At 40.0% G+C, this 25,815-nt stretch overlaps 1 protein-coding gene and 1 long non-coding RNA gene across 5 annotated transcripts in view; one reads left to right on the forward strand and one right to left on the reverse strand.

Moving 5' to 3' along the window:
• The window catches only part of LOC129711868 (nuclear receptor subfamily 6 group A member 1), a 244,501-nt gene that overhangs the window by 19,325 nt on the left and 199,361 nt on the right, over positions 1–25,815 (forward strand). For 2 of the 3 annotated variants that reach the window (XM_055659849.1, XM_055659848.1), the window contains exon 2: positions 25,007–25,051. The exons of the other annotated variant lie outside the window; for it this stretch is intronic. In XM_055659849.1, coding sequence (XP_055515824.1) covers positions 25,007–25,051 — 45 coding nt within the window. The remainder of the gene's footprint in view (positions 1–25,006; positions 25,052–25,815) is intronic. 3 annotated transcript variants of the gene reach the window in all.
• LOC129711870 (uncharacterized) overlaps positions 19,339–25,815 on the reverse strand; it is a 70,782-nt gene continuing 64,305 nt past the window's right edge. Inside the window, exon 5 of one of the 2 annotated variants that reach the window (XR_008725940.1) lies at positions 19,339–21,407. This is a non-coding gene — a long non-coding RNA (uncharacterized LOC129711870). The remainder of the gene's footprint in view (positions 21,408–25,815) is intronic. The other variant, XR_008725938.1, reaches the window with a different exon arrangement.

The raw sequence follows: 25,815 nt of genomic DNA on the forward strand, positions 1-25,815 counted from the left end.
TGGTAAGGCCGCATTTGGAATATTGTGAGCAATTTTGGGCACCATATCTGAGGAAGTATGTGCTGGCTCTGGAGATGGTTCAGAGGAGGTTTACACGAATGATCCCAGGAATGAGTAGGTTAACCTATGATGAGCGTTTGTCGGCACTGGGCCTGTACTCGCTGGAGTTTAGAAGAATGAGGGGGGGGGACCTAATTGAAACATACAGAATAGTGAAAGGCTTGGATAGAGTGAATGTGGAGAGGATGTTTCCACTATTGGGAGAGTCGAGGATAGAGGTTATAGCCAGGGGTGGGAGATTGCAACCTTCACGTGGTCCGCCCTGTTTCAACGAATGCAACCAACCTGGCGTGCACAATCAAATAGAACAAGTTGTCCTACAACTTTGGCTGTGCACGCCATACGCAAGAGAAGGTCATAGCTTCAGAATTAAAGGACGTTTTTTTAGGAAGAAGATGAGGAGAGATTTCTTTAGTCAGAGCTTGGTGAATCTGGAATTCTTTGCCACAAAAGGCTGTGGAGACCATGTCAGTGGATATTTTTAAGGCAGAGATTGATAGATTCTTGATTAGTACAGGTGTCGGAGGTTATGGGGAGAAGGCAGGAAAATGGGGTTAGGAGGGAGAGATAGATCAGCCATGATTGAATGGCAGAGTGGACTTGATGGGCCGAATGGCCTAATTGGACTAGACCTTAAACCCTGCAAGTAATAGGTAGATACAGATGAGGGAAATTTTTGAGTTCCAGGAGGCCTTGATGGATCGAGCATGTCAGTCTACGTTTGGTCTTGCTGACGTACACAGTTATTGGTAGGTTATTGATAGGGGACGATCAGCCATGATCACAATGAATGGCGGTGCTGGCTCGAAGGGCCGAATGACCTCCTCCCGCACCTATTTTCTGTGTTTCTGTGACACATCGGAAACATTGGATGCAGTTGAGAATGTGCACGTGAAACACTAAGGAAGGACTGCTGGGGTCACATGAACCTCAGTCTCACATGGAAGTACATGTGAACCTCTGTCTCACCTGGAAGGACCACATGAACCTCTGTCTCACCTGGTTGCTAACTATTTTAACTACTCTTCCCATTCACATTGACCTTCCTGGCATGGGCTTCCATTGCCGGAGTGAGGCCACATGGAAACTGGAAGAACAGACCTCATATTCCACTTGGTTAGTTTACAATCTAGTGGTATGAACATTGGATTCTACAATTTTTGGTAACTAACAACCCCCTCCTGCTTTTCCACCCCCTCCCCTAATCTTGGCCAGTTCACCATAACCCTCAATTCCTCAATCTTTCAAATGTTTATTTATCTTCACTTTAAATACATCTGATAATCTGACAGAGAGAGGCTGATAATTCAACTGGACTGGAGGGCGGCAGCTTCGACCACCTCCGGGCCGCGGAGCGTGAACTGCGGGACTGACTTACCATCGCCCGGGGGGTATCGCCTCAGCGCAGAGGGAGAAGAGGAGGGAAGAGACAGTAACTATAAGACTTTTGCCTCCATCACAGTGAGGAGGTGCTTGTTGAACTCACTGTGGTGGATGTTAATTTATGTTTATTGTGTGTTGTTATTATTACATGTATGGCTGCAGGCAACAACATTTCGTTCAGACCGAAAGGTCTGAATGACAAATAAAGGATTCAATTCAAGAGGTTATTTTGAGAGATTCACTGAGAATGCTACTAACCTTTTTAGGTAAGGGAGCCAAAACTGTGCAAGTTTACCAGTTCCCTGAAAAATCTCTTCATTCTTAAATATAAACCCCTTCGCAATGAAGGCCAAGGTGTCATTTGCTGCCTTAACTACTCGTTGGATCTGCTTGTTTTCTTTTTTGTGATTCATGCACGAGAACACTCTGAACTTGAATCATTTGCAGTCACCATTAAGATAATCTGCCTATTAATTCTTCTTAACAAACTGCATGACCCCTCACTGCCTCACATTAAACTTTATTTGCTCAGTTTTTGCCCACTCACTCAATTTATGTATGTTTCATTGTAGGATCATTATATCCTCATCACACAAGATGAGGACATCACACAAGATTTATTTTTGTATCATCTTCAAACCTGGAAACATTGCATTTTGTTTTTCTTCCAGGGCATTAAATGCAAATAGTAAACAACTGAGGGACAAGAACCAATTCCTGAGGTCCTCCTCTAGCTACATTCCTTCAGCCTGAAAAAGACACATTTATTCAATTTTTTAAAAAGAAAGTACAGCATGGAAACGGGCCAACTGAGTTCAAGTCAACCACAGATCACACTTGTTCACACTGGTTCCATGTTATCCCACTTGGTTTCTATATGACAGTCAGTTTTCAAACCATGCTAACACAGTTCCTCCAGTACAATGGGATCTTAATAAGACACCATATGTGGCACCTTGTCAAATGCTTTTTGAAAAAGTAAATACACTACATCTACAGGTTCCTTTCCATCAACTTTCCCTGTCGCATTCTTGACTTCTTTGAGGAAATATATCATATGATTTATCTTTCATAATCTCATAAGACCAGATTTGATTATGTTCAGTTTTCTTAAATGATTAGTTATTTACTATTTGGTTATTCATTGCAGCATCTTGTCAACTATGGATGTTAAACTAACCGGCTTATAGTTCCCTACGTTCCGTCTTCCTTTTTAACTAAGGAAATATTGGAATTTTGTTTTTTCAAAAGTTTTAGTTTATCCACCAACTCTGTAGTCTCTTCCTTTAAAGTCATTTGTCCCAGTAATTTGTCCACCTGTAACCCTGTGCGTTTCTCTTACACTTGTTATGTGTTTTACAAGTTCCTCTGTTACTTGAGTCCTACCCTGCTCTTTGTACTCTATGCCTGTGCTAATAAGGGGAAAAAACAGCATTGAGAGGCTGAAAATGCAAGAGCAACATATACCATAAACTATAGGATTCTTAGCATCATTGGATCTCTGAAAGTGGCAACATAAATAGATTGGGTAGTAAGGATTGTATGGAGCATCATCAGGGTGTTAAGTATAAAATTGGGAAGTCATGATACAGATGTATAAAACTTGGGTTAGGCTACATTTAGAGCATTCTGTGCAGTACTGGTTCCCACTCTATAAGAAGGTTGTCTTGGGACAACGGGGAGGTTTACCAGGACCTTACCTAGTTTGTAACGTGTTAGCTACAAGGAGAGGTTGGACAAACATAAATTGTTTTCTCAACAGAATCGAGGGTGACCTGATAGGTATATAACATTATTAGTGGCATAGATAGCTAGATGGTCGTTTTCTCAGGGTGGAAATGTCAAATGCTAAAGGGCATAGGTTTAAGGTGGGAGGAGTTAAGATTAAAGGAGATTTTCAAATGAGTTTCGTTTTATTTTTCACAATGCTAATTGCCTGAAACACTGCCTGGGAAGTGGTAGAGCAGATATGACACCCGTATTTAAGAGACATTTAGTCAGGCATATGAGGAGGCAGGGAAGAGAGGATGATGTACAAGCACATAGAAGTATTTTGGTTGGTCTGGCCAGTATGGACATGGTGAGTGAGAGAGTCTGTTGTGCTGTACTGATCTATGTAGCCCTTGTGCCTTTTTTAAAATTCACCTTTTAATCTATCCAGATACCTTTAAGGTAACACTAGACCAAGTGGGATCCGTTGGGTCCGTCCCCTCAACGCACGGTTACGGGGGGGGGTCCTGCGGCGTCACACACACACACGGGGGGGGGGGGGGGGGAGGGGGGGGGGAATAGTAGAGGGAGGGGGGGGGAGAGAGGAGGGTGGAGGGGGGAGAGGGGTGCGGTGGAGGGAGGGGGAGAGTTGGGTAGAGGGAGGGGGAGGGAGGTCGATGTGGAGGGGGGAGGGTAGAGGGAGGACAGAGGGGGGAGAGGGGGGGTAGGGGGAGAGAGAGCAATGGGGGAAAGAAAGGAGCGTGGGGGAGAAGGGGGGAAGTGGGGGATTCCCAAGAGATGAGGGGGGGGGGGGGGGGGGGCAGAGAGGGAGGGGGGACAGACCCAAGTCTGAAGATGGGTCTCGACCCGAAATGTTGCCTATTACCTGCGCTCCATAGATGCTGCCTCACCCGCTGAGTTTCTCCAGCATGTTTGTCTACCTTTGATTTTCCAGCATCTGCAGTTCCTTCTTAAATAAAAAAAGGTATGGGATAGGATTACAGAAACAGCTGATGGGAGAGAAAGTTGGCATGGGAAGAGTGGCCATCAGCCGCTCTCACTAATTAGGTGAGTGAGTCTGCTCAGCATTCTCAACTCTTCTTGGCTTGACTCTGCCCCCGATTGTTGTGATAGAGTGGTGGGGAGAGAAAGTACTCGAGCCCTATTCCCCTCGGGCAGAAGATTATTGTAGCCCTGCAGTAGCTGGCAAATCCATCCTACATACTCCTAAACATTTGTTCCAAGGTGAGGTGTGTCCAAAAGCCAGATGTTCATAACCCAAGGAGAACCTGTAATGCCACTAGTGTCATATTTTTAAAAAAGGTTTTGGAATACAAGCTGTATTGCAGGGCACCTCAATGTGCATATTCTATTTGTTGTTGTTCTTTTGTGCTGTGTTGCCTTTGAGCAGCTGTTCAAATGCTTTGTATGTTTTTTATAAAAAAATCAACAGCATTGCTGCCAAAACAGCAGTTTCAAGGAACTGACTTGCTACTGGGATTATGGAGAACATACAGGAAAGTAGAATTGAGCCATGCACTTTTTGAATAGTGAAACAAACTTGCAGGGCATGTTGCCTGCTCCTCCTACTGTATGTTCCTCTGTTGTTAAGGGCTTTAAAAAGCTGCAGCAAGACAAGTGCGTTTTTTACATTGTGAAATGAACCAAATCCATGATAGGCATGGTGGAGAAGAATGAATACTCTTGAGGATTTATTCAAACGTTTCTGACTTGTCTCTAGCTTTCATGCTGGGTTTCACCATGGTGAGGTTGTGGCATGTTGATGAACAACCTTCTTGTTTGTTGGCCAGTTGCTCATCACACAGCTTTGATCTGATCTGTGGAGCTATTTAGCTTTATTTATAACCTGCTAGTTTTGCTGTTGAGGAATAGTAGTAGATGATAGAACCCAGTCAGCATGTTCTGCCATGTAATTAGATTATTACTGATCAGTACTTCTCCTTTGCTTGCTTCTGATCAATGGCTCTTGTTGCTTTTACTAAGTTAAATATATTCAAGATTAAGACTTTAAGTTCTATTTATACAGGTCTATCTGATTTTTCAGCACCCTTGGTTCTAGAGCCTTGCTGGATTCTCCATTTTGCAGGGCCAATAGAGGTCACAGCCTCTGGGTCCAAGATACTGGCCTGCGCAGTTGGCCATGGGGCAAATTTGACCTGCAGATCAGCTGCGTAAGTCCCGATGAGCTCAAGATCAGCTGCCTCACCCAGTCGTGGAACTATATCACATTTTATCACTAACCTGTCCCTCTATTTAAATTAGTTGGTCTTTATACCCCTCTAGTGCCTTCCTCAGCATTTGTAAATGATTTTCTGTGGCTGCAGATCTTCTGGCTAGTATTTATCACTGGACAAATTGAGAGAAATTTGTTAAATGTTAGAAATCTGTTGCCTTGACAGAGGTATGCGACGTGAGCTTCAAATTTGAATTTCAATGGGCATGTTACTGATAATTTAACCTCTGAGCAAATTAACTTATGAAAAATAGACAAATGTTTCCCATCTATACTCTTGTGGAATTTGTGCAGACAAGCAATACCTGAAGTAAACATGCTTTTAGCATCAATCTTTTGTACATTTTTATCCTTTGCACACAGGTGGAGGAAGCAGTGCTGATCTTGGGGGAAGAAGGAATAAGAAACATTATGATTGAAGAGGCACAAATGAGGCCAGAATAATGTTGTGCTTTTTTACAACGTTGTCCTTTTTGTTGGTCGGCATGTAGATTATGTGAGACCATGCATGCTTAACCATTACTGTCTTATAGCAACCGTTGCCCTTTCTCTGATTATGTAGGTTCATTCTGTCTTTGGAAACTTCTGAAATAGAAACATTTTCCCCAACAAGGACTTCAGCCTTAACACAGACAAATATTCCTTGACTGGGAGAGGAGGGACGAGATTGAGGAAGATTCCTACTGCATTAGTCAGCAAAAGATGACCAAAGAAAATGCTTGGAACTTGCGCATAGGACTGGGATGTAGACCTTGGAGGATAGACTTTAATGTAAGATTCATTGACATGCATTGTCATTGGGGTTCCTGTGTAGTGGTTTCCACAACATAGTGGTGAAGTTCTCTTCCTGTATATATGTAGTTCTGGCCATTGCCACCCCTGGTCTATCATAGGCCATCCACTGAACAACTAATAGAATCCTCCGTCTTTAACTTTGGAGGCTTGTTTTAATTCACGTTGGTGCTTTCGGAATCTTTCGGTTCTTCCTCTTCTATCAGCTTATGACTATCAGCATCTCACGTGCAGTAGCCCATTATAATGGGTGGCAATCAACTGGTGCTAACTGGTGAAGGTGCTTTTGAAGACAATAAAACATACTATACTTTAATTCTCTTATACTTTGTTCCTCTAATCTGCAAATTATTGATTTTAGATTCATAAACCCCTCCAGTGCAGAGCACACTGCAATCTTCCATTGCACCTGCTGCAACTTCAGCATGTTATCCTTACTGCACCTGCCCTCTGGTATCATGAATGTTATGCTTCCAGACATTCTCTCTGAAAGGAAAAGTTTTGACAAGAATTTTCAAATGACATGTATGTTAACTATACCTAAACATATGTATAAAACATGAGATCCTTCTTTATACTTAGAGCGATATCCTAAATGGAGGAATTTATGGAAGCCTTTAAGTCAATAGTTGGGCTTTACAATATTGAATCAAATATTTTATGGTCATTAAGACTTGGGATAATATGCAGAGGAGGTTTCCAAGGAAGAGGAATTATAATTATCTGCAAAGAATCAGTTTGTTACCATTGGAAGTACAAATGACGAGGGAATATTTAAAATAAATATTTAAAACTGAGGGCTTTTGATATTGATTGACAAGCAGTGTGAAGGAACATGATTTGAAAATAATTTGTCGTGTTATCTAAATTGTATTGCGTTAAGGTAATATGACCTGTCTCGGCTGCTTGTTTTTCAGCTGTAATGTTTGGAAGGGTGGGAGCTGATTCAATAACAACTTTGACAAGTGAATTGGTTATATATTTAACAAGTAAACATTTGCAAAGCTATGTGTTAAAAGCAAGTAGTTCTTCCTAAACGACCACATTGACACCATGAGTCGAAATGTCCTCTATCTATGTTGAATTATTATTTCTTCATGATTTTATGTTAAAACTCAAGAGCTTCAACACCATCCCATGAAGATTTAACAGCAAAAGCACTATTATTTTTTGTCTGTATAGGCTCTTAATTGTTGATTTTTCACTTTGCCACTAAGGATTAGAGGATACTAATTCTGTGTAAAACAACCTAAAATTTAGTTCCCATTCATGCCACAGGATTCTGATTTGCATGATTGCATGTGGACACTGGTACTGATGATAGAAATGAGTTGGTACTTTTGTTGTGATTTTTGTTTCAATGTGCTGGGCAGAAAGCTTCAAAATGGAAATCATTGTTTCCGGGTGGTGGCATGTAAATTGAGAGGAAAAAGAACCAATTTAAATTTCCTTGGAGATGAAATTTAGCAAATGAGGAACAATTCAACCTTGGGTTGATGAATGTGATTGCCATGTAAAAGGCTTCCCAGTAGGAGGACCACTGCGTCATTTGGAAAGAAACATCAATCATTTCTATAGCAGCCATTTTGTACAAAGCATTATCAATCAAATGTTGAAAAAAAACCCCTCTGGATCTTGCAGCTGTCTGTTGTTCAATTTATCTCCTTCACGTTAAAAGGCAGGCAGTAGACATATTCTTTTTAAGGAAGGAACCTGCGTAGCTAATTCACGCAAGATCAATGCTTTAAATTTGTTGGCGATGTAGAGCAGTTTTGACATTTACTATTGTTGTGGAGCCCAAAGATATAAATTGGATTTTTTTTTCAAAGGAATTAAATTAAAAAAAGTAGTGTGATTTGTTTCATTATGTAGTTTTTACATTAATTTACTTTTGTGATAACTTCTTGAGTATTGATAGAAATGTAGAGGTTGGGTTAGATTGCACCTTCCTTTTACATTGCAATTGAAAGATAAGCTGCACAATAACAAATACAAATTAGTACTTCATCGTGAGAATAAACAGCTAAGGACAAAATTAAATATTTTGAATCATTGTTTGATAACATTTTCTCAGATGTTCAGTACTATGCAATGGATATAACTCATACACTAATATTAATCTTGTTCAGATTTGGATTAGTTTATTGTCAAATACACCAGGGTGCAATGAAATTTCTTGTTCGCCTGAAGCTCAGAGAAATTTGATTGCACTCTGGTGTATATAGCAATAAACTAATCTGAATTGGAACAAGATTGCTAGATTGGAACAATGTATAAGCTAAATTCATTGGTTAGTATGGAAAAACTGAGAAAAATGATGTCAAACATTGATTCAAATAATTTTGCCCCTTTCTTCAATCTTACATGATTAAGTAATATATTTTATTTTTTACTAGACCAAGTGCAGACCTGTTGGGTCTGCTCCCCAACGCAAGATTGCACCACTCACCAGTTACCCCCAATGCAAACCGTTCCCCCAACGCAATATTGCACCACTCATGCATAGCCCCCAACTATTTGTTATTGTACAGTTTATCTTTAAATTGTAATGTAAAAGGAAAAGGCAATTAAATCTAACAATTACATTTCTATAAATACCACATCTAACAATGAATATAGATCATAACCTGTAATAAGAATCTTGTGTTTAAACATTATTTAATGGTCACTATATTTCAGTTCTGGTCCTAATAATATTCTTTGAAATATTTTTACCATCCCAGCACAGTTATGATACTTTATCTTTTCATGAATAGACCGTTTCGTTGCTTTATTCTTTTAATAATAAAGCTACCCCAGATGGTGATAGCAGTATGGTTTGAAGATCCAATAAGACTATCTTCTGATCACTGAATAGATCAGGTGCTCTCATATTTCAAGGATGTAGCTAGTAGAGTGGATAAGGGAGAACCAGTGGATGTGGTATATCTGGACTTTCAGAAGGCTTTCGACAAGGTCCCACATAAGATATTAGTATACAAACTTAAAGCACTTAAAGAAAAAGATTAGTTAAAACAAATGTAGGTCCCTTGCAGTCAGAAACAGGTGAATTGATCATGGGGAACAAGGACATGGCAGACCAATTGAATAACTACTTTGGTTCTGTCTTCACTAAGGAAGACTTAATGAATCTGCCGGAAATAGCAGGGGACCGGGGGTCAAATGAGATGGAGGAACTGAGTGAAATCCAGGTTAGCTGGGAAGTAGTGTTGGGTAAATTGAATGGATTAAAGGCCGATAAATCCCCAGGGCCAAATAGGCTGCATCCCAGAGTAGTTAAGGAAGTAGCCCCAGAAGTAGTGGATACATTAGTGATAATTTTCCAAAACTCTTTAGATTCTGGAGTAGTTCCTGAGGATTGGAGGGTAGCTAATGTAACCCCACTTTTTAAAAAGGGAGGGAGAGAGAAAATGGGGAATTACAGACCAGTTAGTCTAACATCGGTAGTGGGGAAACTGCTGGAGTCAGTTATTAAAGATGGGATAGCAGCACATTTGGAAAGTGGTGAAATCATTGGACAAAGTCAGCATGGATTTATGAAAGGTAAATCATGTCTGATGAATCTTATAGAATTTTTTGAGGATGTAACTAGTAGAGTGGATAAGGGAGAACCAGTGGATGTGGTATATCTGGACTTTCAGAAAGCTTTCGACAAAGTCCCACATAAGAGATTAGCATACAAACTTAAAGCACACGGTACTGGGGGTTTAGTGTTGATGTGGATTGAGAACTGGCTGGCAGACAGGAAGCAAAGAGTAGGAGTTAACTGGTCCTTTTCAGAATGGGAGGCAGTGACTAGTGGGGTACCGCAAGGCTCAGTGCTGGGACCCCAGCTATTTACAATATATATTAATGATTTGGACGAGGGAATTAAATGCAACATCTCCAAGTTTGCAGATAACTCGAAGCTGGGGAGCAGTGTTAGCTGTGAGGAGGATGCTAGGAAGCTGCAAGATGACTTGGATAGGCTGGGTGAGTGGGCAAATGCATGGCAGATGCAGTATAATGTGGATAAATGTGAGGTTATCCACTTTGGTGGCAAAAACAGGAAAGTAGACTATTATCTGAATGGTGGCCGATTAGGAAAAGGGGAGATGCAACGAGACCTCGGTGTCATGGTACACCGGTCATTGAAAGTAGGCATGCAGGTACAGCAGGCAGTGAAGAAAGCGAATGGTATGTTAGCTTTTATAGCAAAAGGATTTGAGTATAGGAGCAGGGAGGTTCTACTGCAGTTGTACAGGGTCTTGGTGAGACCACACCTGGAGTATTGCGTACAGTTTTGGTCTCCAAATCTGAGGAAGGACATTATTGCCATAGAGGGAGTGCAGAGAAGGTTCACCAGACTGATTCCTGGGATGCCAGGACTGTCTTATGAAGAAAGACTGGATAGACTTGGTTTATACTCTCTAGAATTTAGGAGATTGAGAGGGGATCTTATAGAAACTTACAAAATTCTTAAGGGGTTGGACAGGCTAGATGCAGGAAGATTGCTCCCGATGTTGGGGAAGTCCAGGACAAGGGGGTCACAGCTTAAGGATAAGGGGGAAATCCTTTAAAACCGAGATGAGAAGAACTTTTTTCACACAGAGTGGTGAGTCTCTGGAACTCTCTGCCGCAGAGGGTAGTCGAGGCCAGTTCATTGGCTATATTTAAGAGGGAGTTAGATGTGGCCCTTGTGGCTAAGGGGATCAGAGGGTATGGAGAGAAGGCAGGTACGGGATACTGAGTTGGATGATCAGCCATGATCATATTGAATGGCGGTGCAGGCTCGAAGGGCCGAATGGCCTACTCCTGCACCTAATTTCTATGTTTCTAAATGTCTTCAACATGAATCATTAATTGTTTCTCTTTCTACAGTTGTTACCTGACCATTAATTGTTTCTCTTTCTACAGTTGTTACCCGACCTGAGTAATTCCAGTGTTTGCTGTTTTTATTTCAGATTTCTAGCATGAGTAAATTTTCTTTTTGGTTTTTGAATTGAAAAGTTTTTTTTCAGCACTAATGTGGTTTTTGGTGATAGATGTACACAAAATTGTTTAAATAAATATTAAATGGGAGTAAATCCTTTTCTTACAGACATATTTTACTTGTTAATTGAAAACTTTTTGTCAAGGCTGCGAAGTAAAAATCATTAACACCACCAGGGACTTCCAGATTAAGCAGAACCAGAAAAAGGTTGTTTAGTGACAGTATTGGTATGACATTTTTAGCTCCCACAAGTTTATAATTCTCTAGAGATTGCAAACAAATTTTATTTTACTGTAATGGCTGTTATTTACTGTTACTGTTATTTATTATGGCTTTGTATTCCCAGAAAGGCTGACTTGGCCTTGACTAATTTTCTGCACAATCTTTATATAGTGGACTAGATGTAATCCTGCTGTTGGAAGTTAAAAGGATGCTGACTAATCTTTCAAGCTCTGAAGAGGCATTTGTGTTCTAGATTTCAGTAACTCTGCGTTTTAAACCAAACGTATATATAGTTGATTAAAATTCTGTAGATCAGAACAAACTTGCAACCCTTGAAAATGGCTTGCATGTACTGGGATTTGTGAATCATCGGGAATTGTATTGTAATAGAAATCTTGTTTGTCACAAATACTCATAAAATGACTCCCAATGATTTATTTGTTAAACGCAACAGTATGAAATTAATTTGCCAAAATAAAGCAAATTATCCTTGTATCTCACATTTTGCTGATGCTATTGGTACTTTTGACAATGCTTTTGCCAATTATTACTGAGCCAGTGATCCCTTAACTTGGCATTGGATATGACAGAAGACTAACAATTAATTAGTTTCCGCGAGTAATGTTAATTATGCAAATGCATAAAACCTTCCTAACTTGTGTACGTGTGTATAATATCTAAACTATGTTTGTTATAATCCACTAGCTAATGGTATGGCTTTTTCTGAGGTATTAAAGATCATTCTCACCTTTAACTCTACTATGATGCTGAAATTACTTTCTTTTAAATTTCATTAGACAAAAATGTATAATTTGAATAAAATAGAAGTGATATTTGTTGTGCTCTAGGTACGTTTTGGTGGTCAAGATTTATCTCCAGATGGAAAAGAGGTAAAACAAAGTAAAGCCCAGCAAGTCTACTGTTGTTCACCTTTGATATTCAGTTATGTGACAAACCAAATGGCCTAGATAGATTGTTAAAGAAGGAACTGCAGATGCTGGAAGATCGAAGGTACACAAAAATGCTGGAGAAACTCAGCGGGTGCAGCAGCATCTATGGAGCGAAAGAAATAGGTGCTGTTTCGTGCTGAAACCCTTCTTCAGACTGATGGTGGGTGGGGGGGGAGAAGGAAGGAAAAAGGGAGGAGGAGGAACCCGAGGGCGGGGGGATGGGAGGAGACAGCTCGAGGGTTAAGGAAGTGGAGGAGACAGCAAGGGCTAGCAAAATTGGGAGAATTCAATGTTCATGCCAGCCGGACGCAAGCAACCCAGGCGGAATACGAGGTGCTGTTCCTCCAATTTCCGGTGTTGCTCACTCTAGCAATGGAGGAGACCCAGGACAGAGAGGTCGGATTGGGAATGGGAGGGGGAGTTGAAGTGCTGAGCCATCGGAAGTTCAGGTAGGTTATTGCGGACTGAGCGGAGGTGTTCTGCGAAACGATCGCCCGACCTCCACTTAGTCTCACCGATGTAAATCAGCTGACATCTAGAGCAGCGGATGCAGTAGATGAGGTTGGAGGAGATACAGGTGAACCTTTGTCGCACCTGGAACGACTGTTTGGGTCCTTGAATGGAGTCGAGGGGGGAGGTGAAGGGACAGGTGTTGCATTTCTTGCGATTGCAACGGAAAGTACCCGGGGAGGGGGTGGTACGGGAGGGAAGGGAAGAATTGACAAGGGAGTTGCGGAGGGAGCGGTCTTTGCGGAAGGCAGACGTGGGGGGAGATGGGAAGATGTGGCGAGTGGTGGGGTCACATTGGAGGTGGCGGAAATGGCGGAGGATTATTTGTTGTATTTGCCGGCTGGTGGGGTGAAAGGTGAGGACTAGGTGAGGACTTGTTGCGAGTGCGGGGATGGGGAGAGGGGTTGCGGGGTATGGACGAGACCCTGGTGCGAGCCTCATCTATGGTGGAGGAGGGGAATCCCCGTTCCCTGAAGAGCGAGGACATTTCCGATGCCCTGGTGTGGAATGTCTCACCCTTGTGTAGATAGATCACTATTTTGCCAATTCAACCTGACGATAGCTTTTCTGCTATTGTCTCTTCAAACCTGTTCAGGCAGTGGTATTACATTTGGTTAATGCTTATATACCGAGTAGTCATTGGTCACCTGGATGTTACATATGTGTAGAAAGCCAGTATTATTTGTGAACCTCAGGCTGAACTGCTGAGAGTCATGGATGAACTCAGCAATTTTCGATTACTGTACAGAATGCTTGTTGTGACTTTAAAAGGTTAGGCATATAGTTGGAGCAGAGATTAAATATTTATCTATGTGGAACATCATAGAGCTACAAGTATAATTTGTTCCAAATTAACAGTGTAAAATCTGACCCTAGCAAAGGGCCACTCTAAAGCAGACACAACACTACAACATTTATCAAAGGAATTTTCGTCAGTAAAAAAGTTAAAAAATGGACAGTTATCACACTTAAAATGAGAAATGTATTATTTAGACAGATTTTTGGTTTCCTACTATAAATTCTAATCTAGAAGATAAATTAGCAAGGTGTTTTATCACATCCTGTGGGTTCTAGCTCCATCATCCTTTATATTTACCTTTTCTTAAACATATAATTCCTCATGTAATTGAGACTGAAGCAAGGCATCATTCAAACATTAAGAGATATATAAAGATTAGTGATATTGAATCATCGGCACATGTGACACTAATTTTATAAAGTTAAATCATGGTACAGTTCTGGCCATCATAAATGTAAAAATAACACTAATGTTAAGTTTGTACTAACCAAAACTTTACAAGCAGCATTTTTGAAACCAGTTCAGATCATTACAAATAAATAATCTTGAAGAGACCGCATGGACTTGTTCCAACAAGTCCCTGCTGACCATTGACTCTAATCCGACATCCTGTTTTTTTTTTTGTTTTTTTTTTAATTCTTCCCACATTCTCATTACGATCTCCACAATTCTACTGCTCAAGGATAACTCAATTTACAGTGACCAATTATCTTGATAACACACAAGTCTAGGGATGTTGGAAAAAGCCAGAGGACCCAGTGGAAGCCGACAGGGTCATGTGGAAAATGTGCACTCTGCACAGCTAATTCCCAAGGTCTTTGGTCTTGCGAGGTAGTGACTGTACTAGCTGTGCAACTGTACACTGAACAGTAACTTTCAAATAATGTCACTGGGAAAATGTCCTCAAGTTGATGCTTAGTTATTGCGTAGAGAAAAACTGCTCTTCAAGTATCTTTTAACTGTGCTCAAGTTTATTGACCACCTCGAATCTGACCAAAACATTTTAGAGGGAATATAGCCATGATATAGAAGCAAAACTGAGATATGTTTCTTGCCCATCATTCCTATGTTGATGGACCTTTCAGAAATGCTTGTCTACTCACATCGCCTAATTAGCCTGGAAACAGATAATTGAGGAACGCGTACCTGGAATTGACGTTGACATGGATTACCAGAGATGTTTAAACATCATTCCAATAAGATCTGAATTTGAGTGTAAATTTTGAGTATGATGTAACAACTTTGTAAAATCAAACAGAATATCTTAAGACGAAATGGAAATTAAGTTGCAGATATGTTTGGAATTTATCCATGTGATCAAAACCTTCTAAAATGAACTGAGACGTGGTATTTGTTTGGCTGCCATTCAAAGCACAATGATACTGATACTAATTAGGGAAAATCTTTATTTTTAAATGGTGTTGAAAGTCTGCCAGGTGTTCAAATAATAGTATTAGATAATTGCTTTTGGGAATAGTCTGCCAAAAAAAGCAAGAGTGGAACTTTAGATTTTGGCAGTGATGTAAAAGGAGTAAAATTGGATTGTTATACAAATTGGATTAATTGATCATTACACATCTTGCCAGCTCTGTCTCCCCAAATGGAACAGAAAAGAGTGTGCAGCAGTTTGGCAAGTGGTATATAGTGGGCAACCTATTCAACATTTTCTATTTTATATCCTCATTAAGGCTGAAAGTTGTGGTGTTTGAATCACAGCTTGGGAATAATTTCTCCAAGTTAAGGTACGGAGATCTTTTAGCTTTTATTAAAATTACTTCGTCCTCAGTTCAGTTTTAAAATCAGAATACAGTAATCAGCATAATACTTTGATTTGTACCAATGCAGCAGAATATGTAGTGAACATTTTCATCTGTGGGCTCCATGGAGGCTATAAAATTCTAGTTTGGTAATGTTGAAGTATTTTGAAGGCCTGAAACTTCTGTCTCCAATATAACTGTTAATTTTACCTTTGCGATGTTTGAATTGCAAATATTACGCATCATCCAAATTTACCGAACACTGCCACGTAGGCAGACATGAGATGGGGTTCTCAGGAGAACTTTATTATTCAATGCATTCCTGCCTTCCACTGAGGTCATTGGCCTAAAATGTTAGCCGTATTATTCTCTCCACAGATTTTAGCTGATTTTGTCTGACTTTTCTGGTTTTAGATCAACTTCTGAAGTATTTTGCATTTTACTTCCAGAAATCCACTTGCTTCACTTAAACATTGCTAATAGTGTGCTGTTCCAAATGTTTATGAGTGTTATAAAAAGCATTAACAAAGATGTAATAACAGGATGGATATTGAGACATACGAATTATTTTAAATTTGGTGCTGAAGTCAATGATAGTGAGAGACACTAATAGGAAAGTTTTCTTCGGTATTTCAGCTGTCATATGTCGTGTTATATTGTCTTGCATTGCATTGAATATTTTATTATTGAAGGTGGTTTACTCAATTAATTTAACTATGTAAATAGTATATTTCTATTTAAAAAACATTACTTATGACCCAGAAAACGCAGAACACATGACTGTGTTCATGTCAGTTCAAAAAGATACGTAGCCAACCATTTTCTATCACTTTTTAAAATGTGTGGTGATGGCCTGTATCACCATTTCAGGAAGTTAGTTCCAGACCATTCCCATCTGGATAAAAAAAAATTTATTCGTGACATATGCTAGGAGCATCACAGTTAAATTAACAGATAAAATGGAGTGACAGGGAGAATAGAGGGAATGTCTGCGATCGGGAATTTTTTTTCTCTAGCTTGTTAAATTTTTTTTTCTCCCCATTGCTGTTCCTTGACCTGCTAAGTGCTTCCAGCATTTTCCATTTTTGTTTTGATTTTTCAGTATCTGCAATTGTTTTGCCCCAATAAGTAATCTGAGGATCGACACAAAATGCTGGAGTAACTCAGCAGGACAGGCAGCTTCTCTGGAGAGAAGAAATGGGTGAAGTTTCGGGTCGAGACCCTTCTTCAGACAACGAAGGGTCTCGACCCGAAAAGTCACCCATTCCATCTCTCTGGAGATGCTGCCTGTCACACCGAGTTACTCCAGCATTTTGTGTCTACCTTTGATTTAAACTAGCATCTGCAGTTCTTTATTACATAAGTAATCTGAGGACCCTGACAAACAACCCAGAGACTCAACATATTTACATGTTGCTGCCATTAAAAACGTGAATGAAATTAGATTTATTTTTCTGCTCTTTCCAAAAGTAATTGATTTAGAAAATTGTAATTGTAATTGTAAATCTTTATTGTCATTTCCTGAGTATTCGCATACTCAGAGGAAACAAAAAAACGTTTCTCAACCAGTGTCCATTCAGTTTTCGTTACAAAATAAATAGCAATTAAAATTAAAATACATGTCATGAACAATTTAACCCTCTAATAACATTCAATAACATTCAACAGCCGTTCCGACCGGCAGCGGCACAACAGTGGCTCTGCTGCAGTGTGGGGGGTTTGTGCGCGATACTTGGCAGGGGGGAAAGTTCATTTAACAGTCTTATAGCCTGTGGGAAGAAGCTGAGGAGCATCCTGCTGGTTTTGCAGCTGATGCTCCTGTACCTCTTCCCAGATGGGAGGATGGTGAAAAAGTCATGCGATGGGTGGTAAGGGTCTTTGATGATGGAGATGGCTCTGTTGATGCATCTCTTCTTGTATATGTCCAGCAGGAAGGGGAGTGGAGCACCAATAATCCTGCTTGCGGTCTTCACTATCCTGTCCAGTTGGTGCCGTTCGTACGCCTTGCAGCTCCCGAACCAGGAAGTGATGCCGTATGTCAGTGTGCTCTCGACAGTCCCCCTGTAAAAAGTCCGTAGATGTGTGGTGGGGAGGCTTGCTTTCCGTAGTCTTCGGAGGGGGTGAAGTCGCTGCTGGGCTCTCTTGACCAGAGCTGTGGTGTTGGCCGTGGACGTCAGGTCATCAGACAGATGTAGTCCTAAGAACTTCATGCTGCTGACCCTTTCCACATCAGCTCCGTCGATGTGCAGAGGTGCATGGTGATGTTTCCCCGCCCTCCTGAAGTCAACCACCATCTCCTTAGTTTTTCCCACGTTAAGAATGAGGTTGTGGGATTTGCACCAACCTGTGAGCAGCTCCACCTCCATCCTGTACGCCGATTCATCGTTGTCACTGATGAGACCCACTACTGTTGTGTCATCAGCGAACTTGCTGATGAAGTTGTTATTGAGTCTGGCAGTACAGTCGTGTGTCAGCAGACTAAACAGAAGGGGGCTTAGGACACAGCCTTGGGGTGAGCCAGTGCTCACGGCTATGGTTTTTGATGTCCTACTGCCCACCCTGACTGTCTGCTGCCGCTGCGACAGGAAGTTCAGGACCCAGCTACATGTGCCAGCATCAACCCCCAACAGCTCCAACTTCTCCACCAGCTGCTGCTGGTGCACCAGTTATTTTTTTTATCTTGTGAAATATTAAAACAAATCAATTTGAACAAAATTTTGGGGGAACGGAATATTCAATGAAAAGATTATCCTTTCTGAAAGTCAACACAGCACTTACCTTTTAGAGAACTTGTAATGAAAATGAAAACATTTAGAGTTAAAAGAATTATATTTGCTTGGCTGGTGGGATAGCTGCAGCAAATAAATACAGAGTAAAAGGGGAAGGTAGCTTTCTGTATTACAAAAGTAGGATTTGGGGCACAGATCTATGCTATAATTTATTTCTTTATCTACATTAAGGATTTAAAACTTAATATCCCACACATGTGTGTGCACACCTGTCCCATGGGGGACAGCAGAATCCATTTGAGAGCAATGCAACACTTACCTGTTTAAGCGTTCGAATTGCTAGATTGATCAAATCAGCAAGGAGCTAACCTGGAGCTCAGTATATGCAGATTCTTCAGAATCTCTGAAGAAAATCTCTTATGTATTATGAAAAAATTATGTCAATAACTGGAATTATTTATGTTTTTGAGAAATAATTCTTAACAAAAATCACTGAGTAGTATCAGCATCTTGAGATGTTAGAGCGAGTGGGTGAATTTACATTTTGTGGAGCCTTTCATGATTTTGTCACATCCCAAAAGACTTTGCAAGCAAATAATTGATTTTCAAGTGAAATCGTTGTAATACAGGCAAATGTTTGTATGCTGCAAACTTACACAAACTGATAAGGCAGTCATTAGAGATATTTAAAGAGGAGGTAGATATTCTTTTTGAAAGATCAGGGAATTGAAAACTATGGGGACCTGGTTCAAAGGAGGAGTTGAGGCCTGGGGCTGATCAGCAATGATCAATCACATTGAATGGCAAGGCTGACTTGAGCGGCCAGGTGGTGTACTCCCACAAATATTTTCTTGTATGTTCTTATATGAAAATGTTTTTTAGTAATTGACTGTAGGATGAATTGTGGCCAGGAGATCGACAATATCTTTGCCTTTTACACTCATATGGGTCTCGATTAAAGTCTCCACTAAATGCAACCAACTGTGACCAGCCTAGAATCCTAACGGTTGGTGTTTCTATGCCGTAACTGTATGACTCTGACTCTTTATGTGCAGTGCTTTTATTGTAAGAGCGAAAGATCTGCATTTTCAGAACATCTGCAAGCATTTACTGTTGTGATGCAAAATCTGCAGAATTTTAAAAAGTAGTATGGGAAAATATTTCAAAATAAATAGTTTCAAAGGGAGTTGAATAATTTGATTATAGAGATATGAAGTTTCTGTTGGAGAACGGGTATTTGCACAATATCCTTTTTTTTTAATGCAGTAATGGTTTGACATGACAAATACATTTCTTACATTGGCTGAATAAAATCAGTGCAACCTCTCTGTTCATTATTTTAACTTTGGTTATAAACTCTGACTTGTTTTAGAAACTGAAAATTGCAATACTAATTCATTGCATTCCATGCATGGATTAATTTAGTTGTGCCTGTTCTGATTTGAAAGCAAGGATGTATTCCTTCCTTCATGGAAAGATTTGTGGGTTAAGATATAAATGGAGACGGGGCTTGTGTTAATGCTTGACCCTTCTCAAATGTAAGCACTGATTTCCCTCAACCCTTCTCCTTTTCATTTAGCTGTTGCAAAGTTGTGTTTTTGGACCTCCAATTAGTGCATTAAGAGAAAAACGTCTATTTTATAAAATAGAATAAACAATATTTTTCTTTGATTCGCATGTTACTCAAGGAATCTTTTGGAGCTCAATGCTTTTGAACTTTATTTTGTTTTTTTTTAAAAATACTTTTTAATTCTGTTTTATAGTCTGCGATAGTTCAGTGCGATGGCCAGTATAGCCGATGCCTTACAGCATCGGAGACCCTGGTTCGATCCTGACCTCGGGTACTGTGTGTATGAAGTTTGTACATTCTCCCTCGACTGTGTGAGTTTCCTCTGGGTGCTCTGGTTTCCTCCCACATCCCAAAATATCTTTGACTTTCATTTAGTTTTTAAATTAGAATTGAGTGTTATTTAAAGAATTTCGCCTGACTGTTGATAATTTGGAAAAAATCTAATTCCCATCGGAATGACAGGAAACACTGACAACCCATTTCAGCTAAACATCACCCTGAATTGCTAGAAAATTCAAATAAATGTTATATATTCTTACTTTCACCTGACACTAATCTAAATTTTAAAAAAGTTGTTGAATTTTAGCTGTTTCTACTGAAGCCAGGAATTTCTTTAAATCTAAAGTCAGAATATACCGGAGATGATTATCAAGACAAGCTGCATCAGTCAGAACAGTGTTGAGTTGAATTTATCCTCGCATTAAATTTATTTCAATTCTGAAGATTTGTGCCCGTGAGATAAAGGACGGAGTTCTCTTGCTGATGTTGCTATCTGTTTTCGGTGTACTCTTGAACAATTTCTTTTTGGATATGTATTTTTGAGATTCAGGAACAGCTTCTTCCCTGCTATTATCATCTTACTGAATGGACCAACCACAAGATAGCGTGCAGTCCCGATCTTTCAAACTACCTCTTGCAGACCTTGAACTTTTTCCTCTGTAACAGTGATACTATAAAGCTATAACGCTATATTCTGCACTCTGGTATTTTCTCTTTGCACTATATGTTGTACTTCTATATGGTTTGATTGTACTCGTGTATGATCTGACTTTACTGGATAGCGTGCAAACAAAAGCTTTTCACTGTATATCGATAGAAATGACAGTAATAGTCTAATAACACCAAGAATTTCAATGAAAGCCTTGAAGGTAAACTTTTATCTTGGGGAACACAAATAAGGAATTGTGCATACTATTTCATGTCAAATTATAGTTCTGATGATTTGATTCATCTTAATTACTGGAAATTTTGTATTGCAATGAATTGAGTAGAGGTTAAGCCATCCAGGTTTCTGGTTGTCCTCCGATAATTAAAGCTCATGTTTCAAGTTTGAGAAAAAAGCTAAAGATAAAGCTCAAATAAACGAGTAACAGTGAAAAGAACAAATGGAAATTCACTGAAATACTGACACAGGAGCTCATGTAACTCTAAATTTATACTTAAGTTTACTTTTTATCAGAAGGTCTTTTCCTTTTACATATAATTACAATTACAGTTATTGTATTTCAGGCAAAACCTCAATTCTTATTTTGAATTTTCTTCTCGTGTTTCTTCCCTTTTGATGAATATTCTTCAGTTAGCAGGATGGAAAAATGTTGTGTTTCTTATCAAGTCTCCAGCAAATGTCTGAAATCATCTGTTAGGTGAAGATTTTCTGACTTTGTTTTAATCGCATGGCTGTTGTCTGGTTTTTTAGTGCCTTGCAAAGAAATTGAAGTTGTAAATCTGTGCTGCCATTTTTATGACATAACAACCCTTTAAAACCATCTGGTCAGTGTTTAAAAACAAAATTGAGACCAATGAACATGTGGGGTGGGAAATGAAAATCTATGATTAAAACTATGCCATTTTGCAAAACAATTTTAATATGTAGTGTGTTCTCTTATAATCAAAAATTCTGAGGGAAAATGAATGGCATTTTCTCTGAACTTCCTTTGATTTAATTTCTTTGTTTTGATTTGACTCTTCAGTCACTTACCATCATTTGGTCCTTTAGAGAGTGGTAAATTTGCAATAAGTTACCTTTGTGCTTTCATTATTAAATAACTGATAATCACTCCCAATATGATCTTCTTTGTGACGACTCATCGCTACAAATGTTTTTTTTTAAAAAATCATTGCTCGGAAAATACTAGATGTGTTCATGTGGTCTGTAATACCTTTGGAAAATAATACTTTTATTTATTTCCATCTTATCTAAAATGCCACAATACATATACAGCAAAGCAGAGCAAATGCAATGTCATTTATCTTACTAAATGTTGGCACAAATTTTAAATTAAGGAGAGTTAACGTACAACTGAATTAATTATTCATTGTTAAAATATTTACACTAATTTTAATTTGTATTGATCAAAACCTATTTGGAAGCATATTTTCAAAAGTATTCTAAATGTTAACAGATCTTTAAATTCAGAACAATATTAGAATTTTGCAAAAATATGTGTAGCCATATGTATTTGTATTTGTATTTGTGCAAAATGGTACACGATAGCGCTACAATTTTTGGCCCACTTTACTCACCATTGTCCTGTGATGTAAACTAAACAAGTTTCGTTCAGATTGATGCCATATTGTACAAGTTATTGATGGTTAAAACTTAAACTTTCAAAAACCTCTTTTTGACTTGCCCTGTCTGTCAGCAGTGTCCCACCCCACAATGACATCTCAATGGGATCTCATCTACATTTAAAAAAAAACCCCTCAATTTTAAAAACTACAGCAGCGTTCCACCTCACAATGACGCCACAATGGGATCCTGAATTTCATTTACATTAAAAAATAAAAAATAAATCAGTTTTCAAATAAAAAACATGGCGATTTTCATGTGTGGGGGGGGAGGGGGGACAGATAGGGGGGAGGTTTCTTTTAAAATTAAAAAAATCACGGTTTTCATTGTGGGATGGGGGAGGTGAGTGGGGGTGCAGGGAGATAGACGGAGAGGAGGGGGATAGGGAGTGGAGAGGGGTTATGGAGGGAGGAAGGGAGTGACTGAGGGTAGGGGCAAGGAGAGGGAGGGAGAGGTGAGGAGGGTAGGAGGAGAGGGGAAAGAAGAGGAGGGGGAATGGAGGAGGATAGGGGCAGTAAGAGGAATGGCGAGGCGTAGTTGGGGGCTATGAGTGAATGGTGGAATATTGTATTGGGGGAATGGGGCCCAACGGGTCCCACTTGGTCTAATCCTTTATGAAGTCCTTGAGGCACGTTTTACAGTTGTAGAGATATAGCTCATTTAATGTTAGATTTAATGTGTTGCACAAGCAAAATGAAATCTTCAAAATAGCCATTAAGCAAAAGCCAGAGCAAAAGTACTTGTTTGAATAAACCTTGTTGAAGGAAATGGGTTACAATATTACATGTCTTTCTGCTTAAGATATTGATATTCCTTTTGTCAAATTAATCTTTTGAGTTACCCTGCAATGCAGATGGTGGAACTTGAGAATGAAAAAGACATGGCAACTTCAGCACTTATGTTAAATCAGAAATAAAGCTGCAACCTCTTTCCAAAAACGGAGAAAGGGCTGCATTGCACTACAGGAGGTAATGTGATTTGCAAATATACATAAGTGTGAAGAAACTTTCTGGATTATCCATTTTGCCGAACCAACAGGGGTCATGGCCCCTGTGAGGAATCCCATCAGTACTGGAACGGTCCGATTTGATACAAGTCTGCCTCAAGTCGGCTTTGGGAACAGATCTGCTGGCTCCGGATGGGCTGGGGTTCCTGAGTCCTCGGCGAGAGGGCAAATTTGATCTGCTGATTGCTGCAGAAGTCCTGATGAGGTCGGCCGCCTCATCAGACCTTGGCGCCACACATTTGGAGGGATCTCCGAGGGAGGGGGGGTGGGTTTCAAGTGTGCAGCATGTTATGTGTATTCCTGTTGACTGGTGCTCGGCTTTTGCCGGCACTGAGTTGATTAAACACCAGTCACTGGATCAAGTGAGAGGTGCAGTTGACTGTCCCTGGCCCGTCAGTGAACGGGTTCCTCGGAAGTTGGAGCAGAGTAAAACTGGAGTTTGCGCTTATTCTTCGCGCTGGCTGTAAGCCTGGTGAGCCACTGCTCCGGGCCGATGTCCCATCAGTCCAGGGGCACTCCGGACATCTCTGGCCATCTTCGGACAGGGATGGGATACTCGGGAGTGGATGGGGACGGTAGTGAGACTCCGCTCACAAATCTACCTCCTGGGGTTATGCAGGAGAGGGGTGAATAGTTCGCCCCTGTATAATAAACCTGTGTAAGTCGGGAGGGCAGCCCGAGTGAGAATGGAACCCAGGCTGACGGGGACCAGACCGTGATTCATCTGTTGGGACAGTGGGGAATAGGAGGGAGGTGGAGAGAGAGGGTTCCAATCCGTCCACATGTCCAAATGTCTTTCAAAATGTTGTTATTATACCTTCCTTAGTAACTTCCCCACCACCCACTGTGTGAAAAAAGTTGAACCTCAGGTTCTTATTAAATCTTTCCCCTCTCACCTAAGCCCCCTAGTGCTTTTTGGTCCCGGACAACTTTCCTTCCTCCCTTCAACCCCACCTGTTCTCGTGTCCACCTTCCCTGCATCTTCCGATTACTTATCTTTATCTAGTTAAATTAATTTGGTTTAGGGACACAGCACGGAAACAGGTCCTTTGGCCCACCAAGTCCACGCTGGTCACCCGTTTGCACTTGTTCTACATTATCTCACTCCGATATCAATGCCGAGAAATTTGCCCTTGCACGTTTTGTCACATGCAGTTTGTGCACATTAGATTGTCACTGCTGAGATTTCTGCATGGATCAGTGGAGAAGGGAGAAATAGTGTCACTAACTCCAGTAGCAATTCAACAGGGCTTGCAGCGCCAGAGATCCAGGTTCGATCCTGACTACGGATGAAACGCAGGACTGTATACTCAGCTGCCGAGAATGTTTATCTCGAGTGACCTGTGATCTGGGCATGCGCAGTTGAAATACCAAACTCGTTTATTGAAAATGTAAAACAGTCTGTAAACAAGCAGGGAATGTCAGAGCTTTCGTATTACTGCTTGATGCTTTGGGCTACAGCAAAGTATCATAAAAATCATGAAAATCTGACAACGAAGATTAATCGAATAGTATCAATTAAATTATGATCTGTTTTTGAAATGAATTGATGTGCTGGTACAAGTAGTAATTACACTAATTAAAATTTTAAAGCTCGGTAAAAGGGCAATTTAAATAGTAAAAGAAATGTTAAGATTAAAAGCAGGGATCAAATTTAGCCGCTCATTTATGGTTTAGGAATGAATTATGGACAGAAATTGTAGCTTGCTGTTTTATCTTTCAGGTTTTTATGATGACCACCCACTAGAAAATGACCAGTCTAATACCAGTAAGTGTTTCTAGCATATTTCAAAATTACGCAAGAATGATGCTGTTTGCAGTTTCGTTGTGGAATATGTAAGCGATTTTGGAACTGAACCCACTGATAACCAATCCACCCCCTAAATTAAATTTCATGCTGCTGTCCAGTAAAATCATAGTTTAAAAACAAAAACCTGGTAGTTTGCATAAAGCTGCTTTTCATATGTTTTATGGGAAGTGAATCATTCCCAATATATACTAATGGATAGTGTACCTATACTAATGGATAGCCCTGAAATGGAGTAGTACCTTCATTATTCAATATATGTACAGATCAGTATTCTGTGAAGATAGAATGTGGTGCATGTTTAAGATTCAATTCACATTCAAATCCACTTTTAATAAAATTGTACTTAGTGTAAACTGCTATATTTGTTGTGTAATATCTGAAAAATTCTTTGTCCAGTTTCCTACTAGTATTCTGTTTGGATGGACAAATATATGTATTGGTATTCAATGAGTTGAGAGATACACCATGACTGCACTGAGCCTCTACTGAGGATCAACACCAGCGGAATGGTGGCGTAGCAGTAGAGCTACTGCCTTACAATGCTGGAGACCTGTTTACGATCCTGACTATGGGTGCTTGTCTGTACGGAGTTTGTACGTTCTCCCTGTGATCTGCGTGGAGTTTTCTCCGAGATATTCAGGTTTCCTCCCACACTCCAAAGACGTACAGGTTTGGAGGTTAATTTCCTTGGTGTCAATTTAAAATTGTCCCTAATGTGTGTG

Source organism: Leucoraja erinacea, chromosome 31, assembly GCF_028641065.1.
Source record: "Leucoraja erinacea ecotype New England chromosome 31, Leri_hhj_1, whole genome shotgun sequence".
Taxonomy (NCBI): Eukaryota; Metazoa; Chordata; class Chondrichthyes; order Rajiformes; family Rajidae; genus Leucoraja; species Leucoraja erinaceus.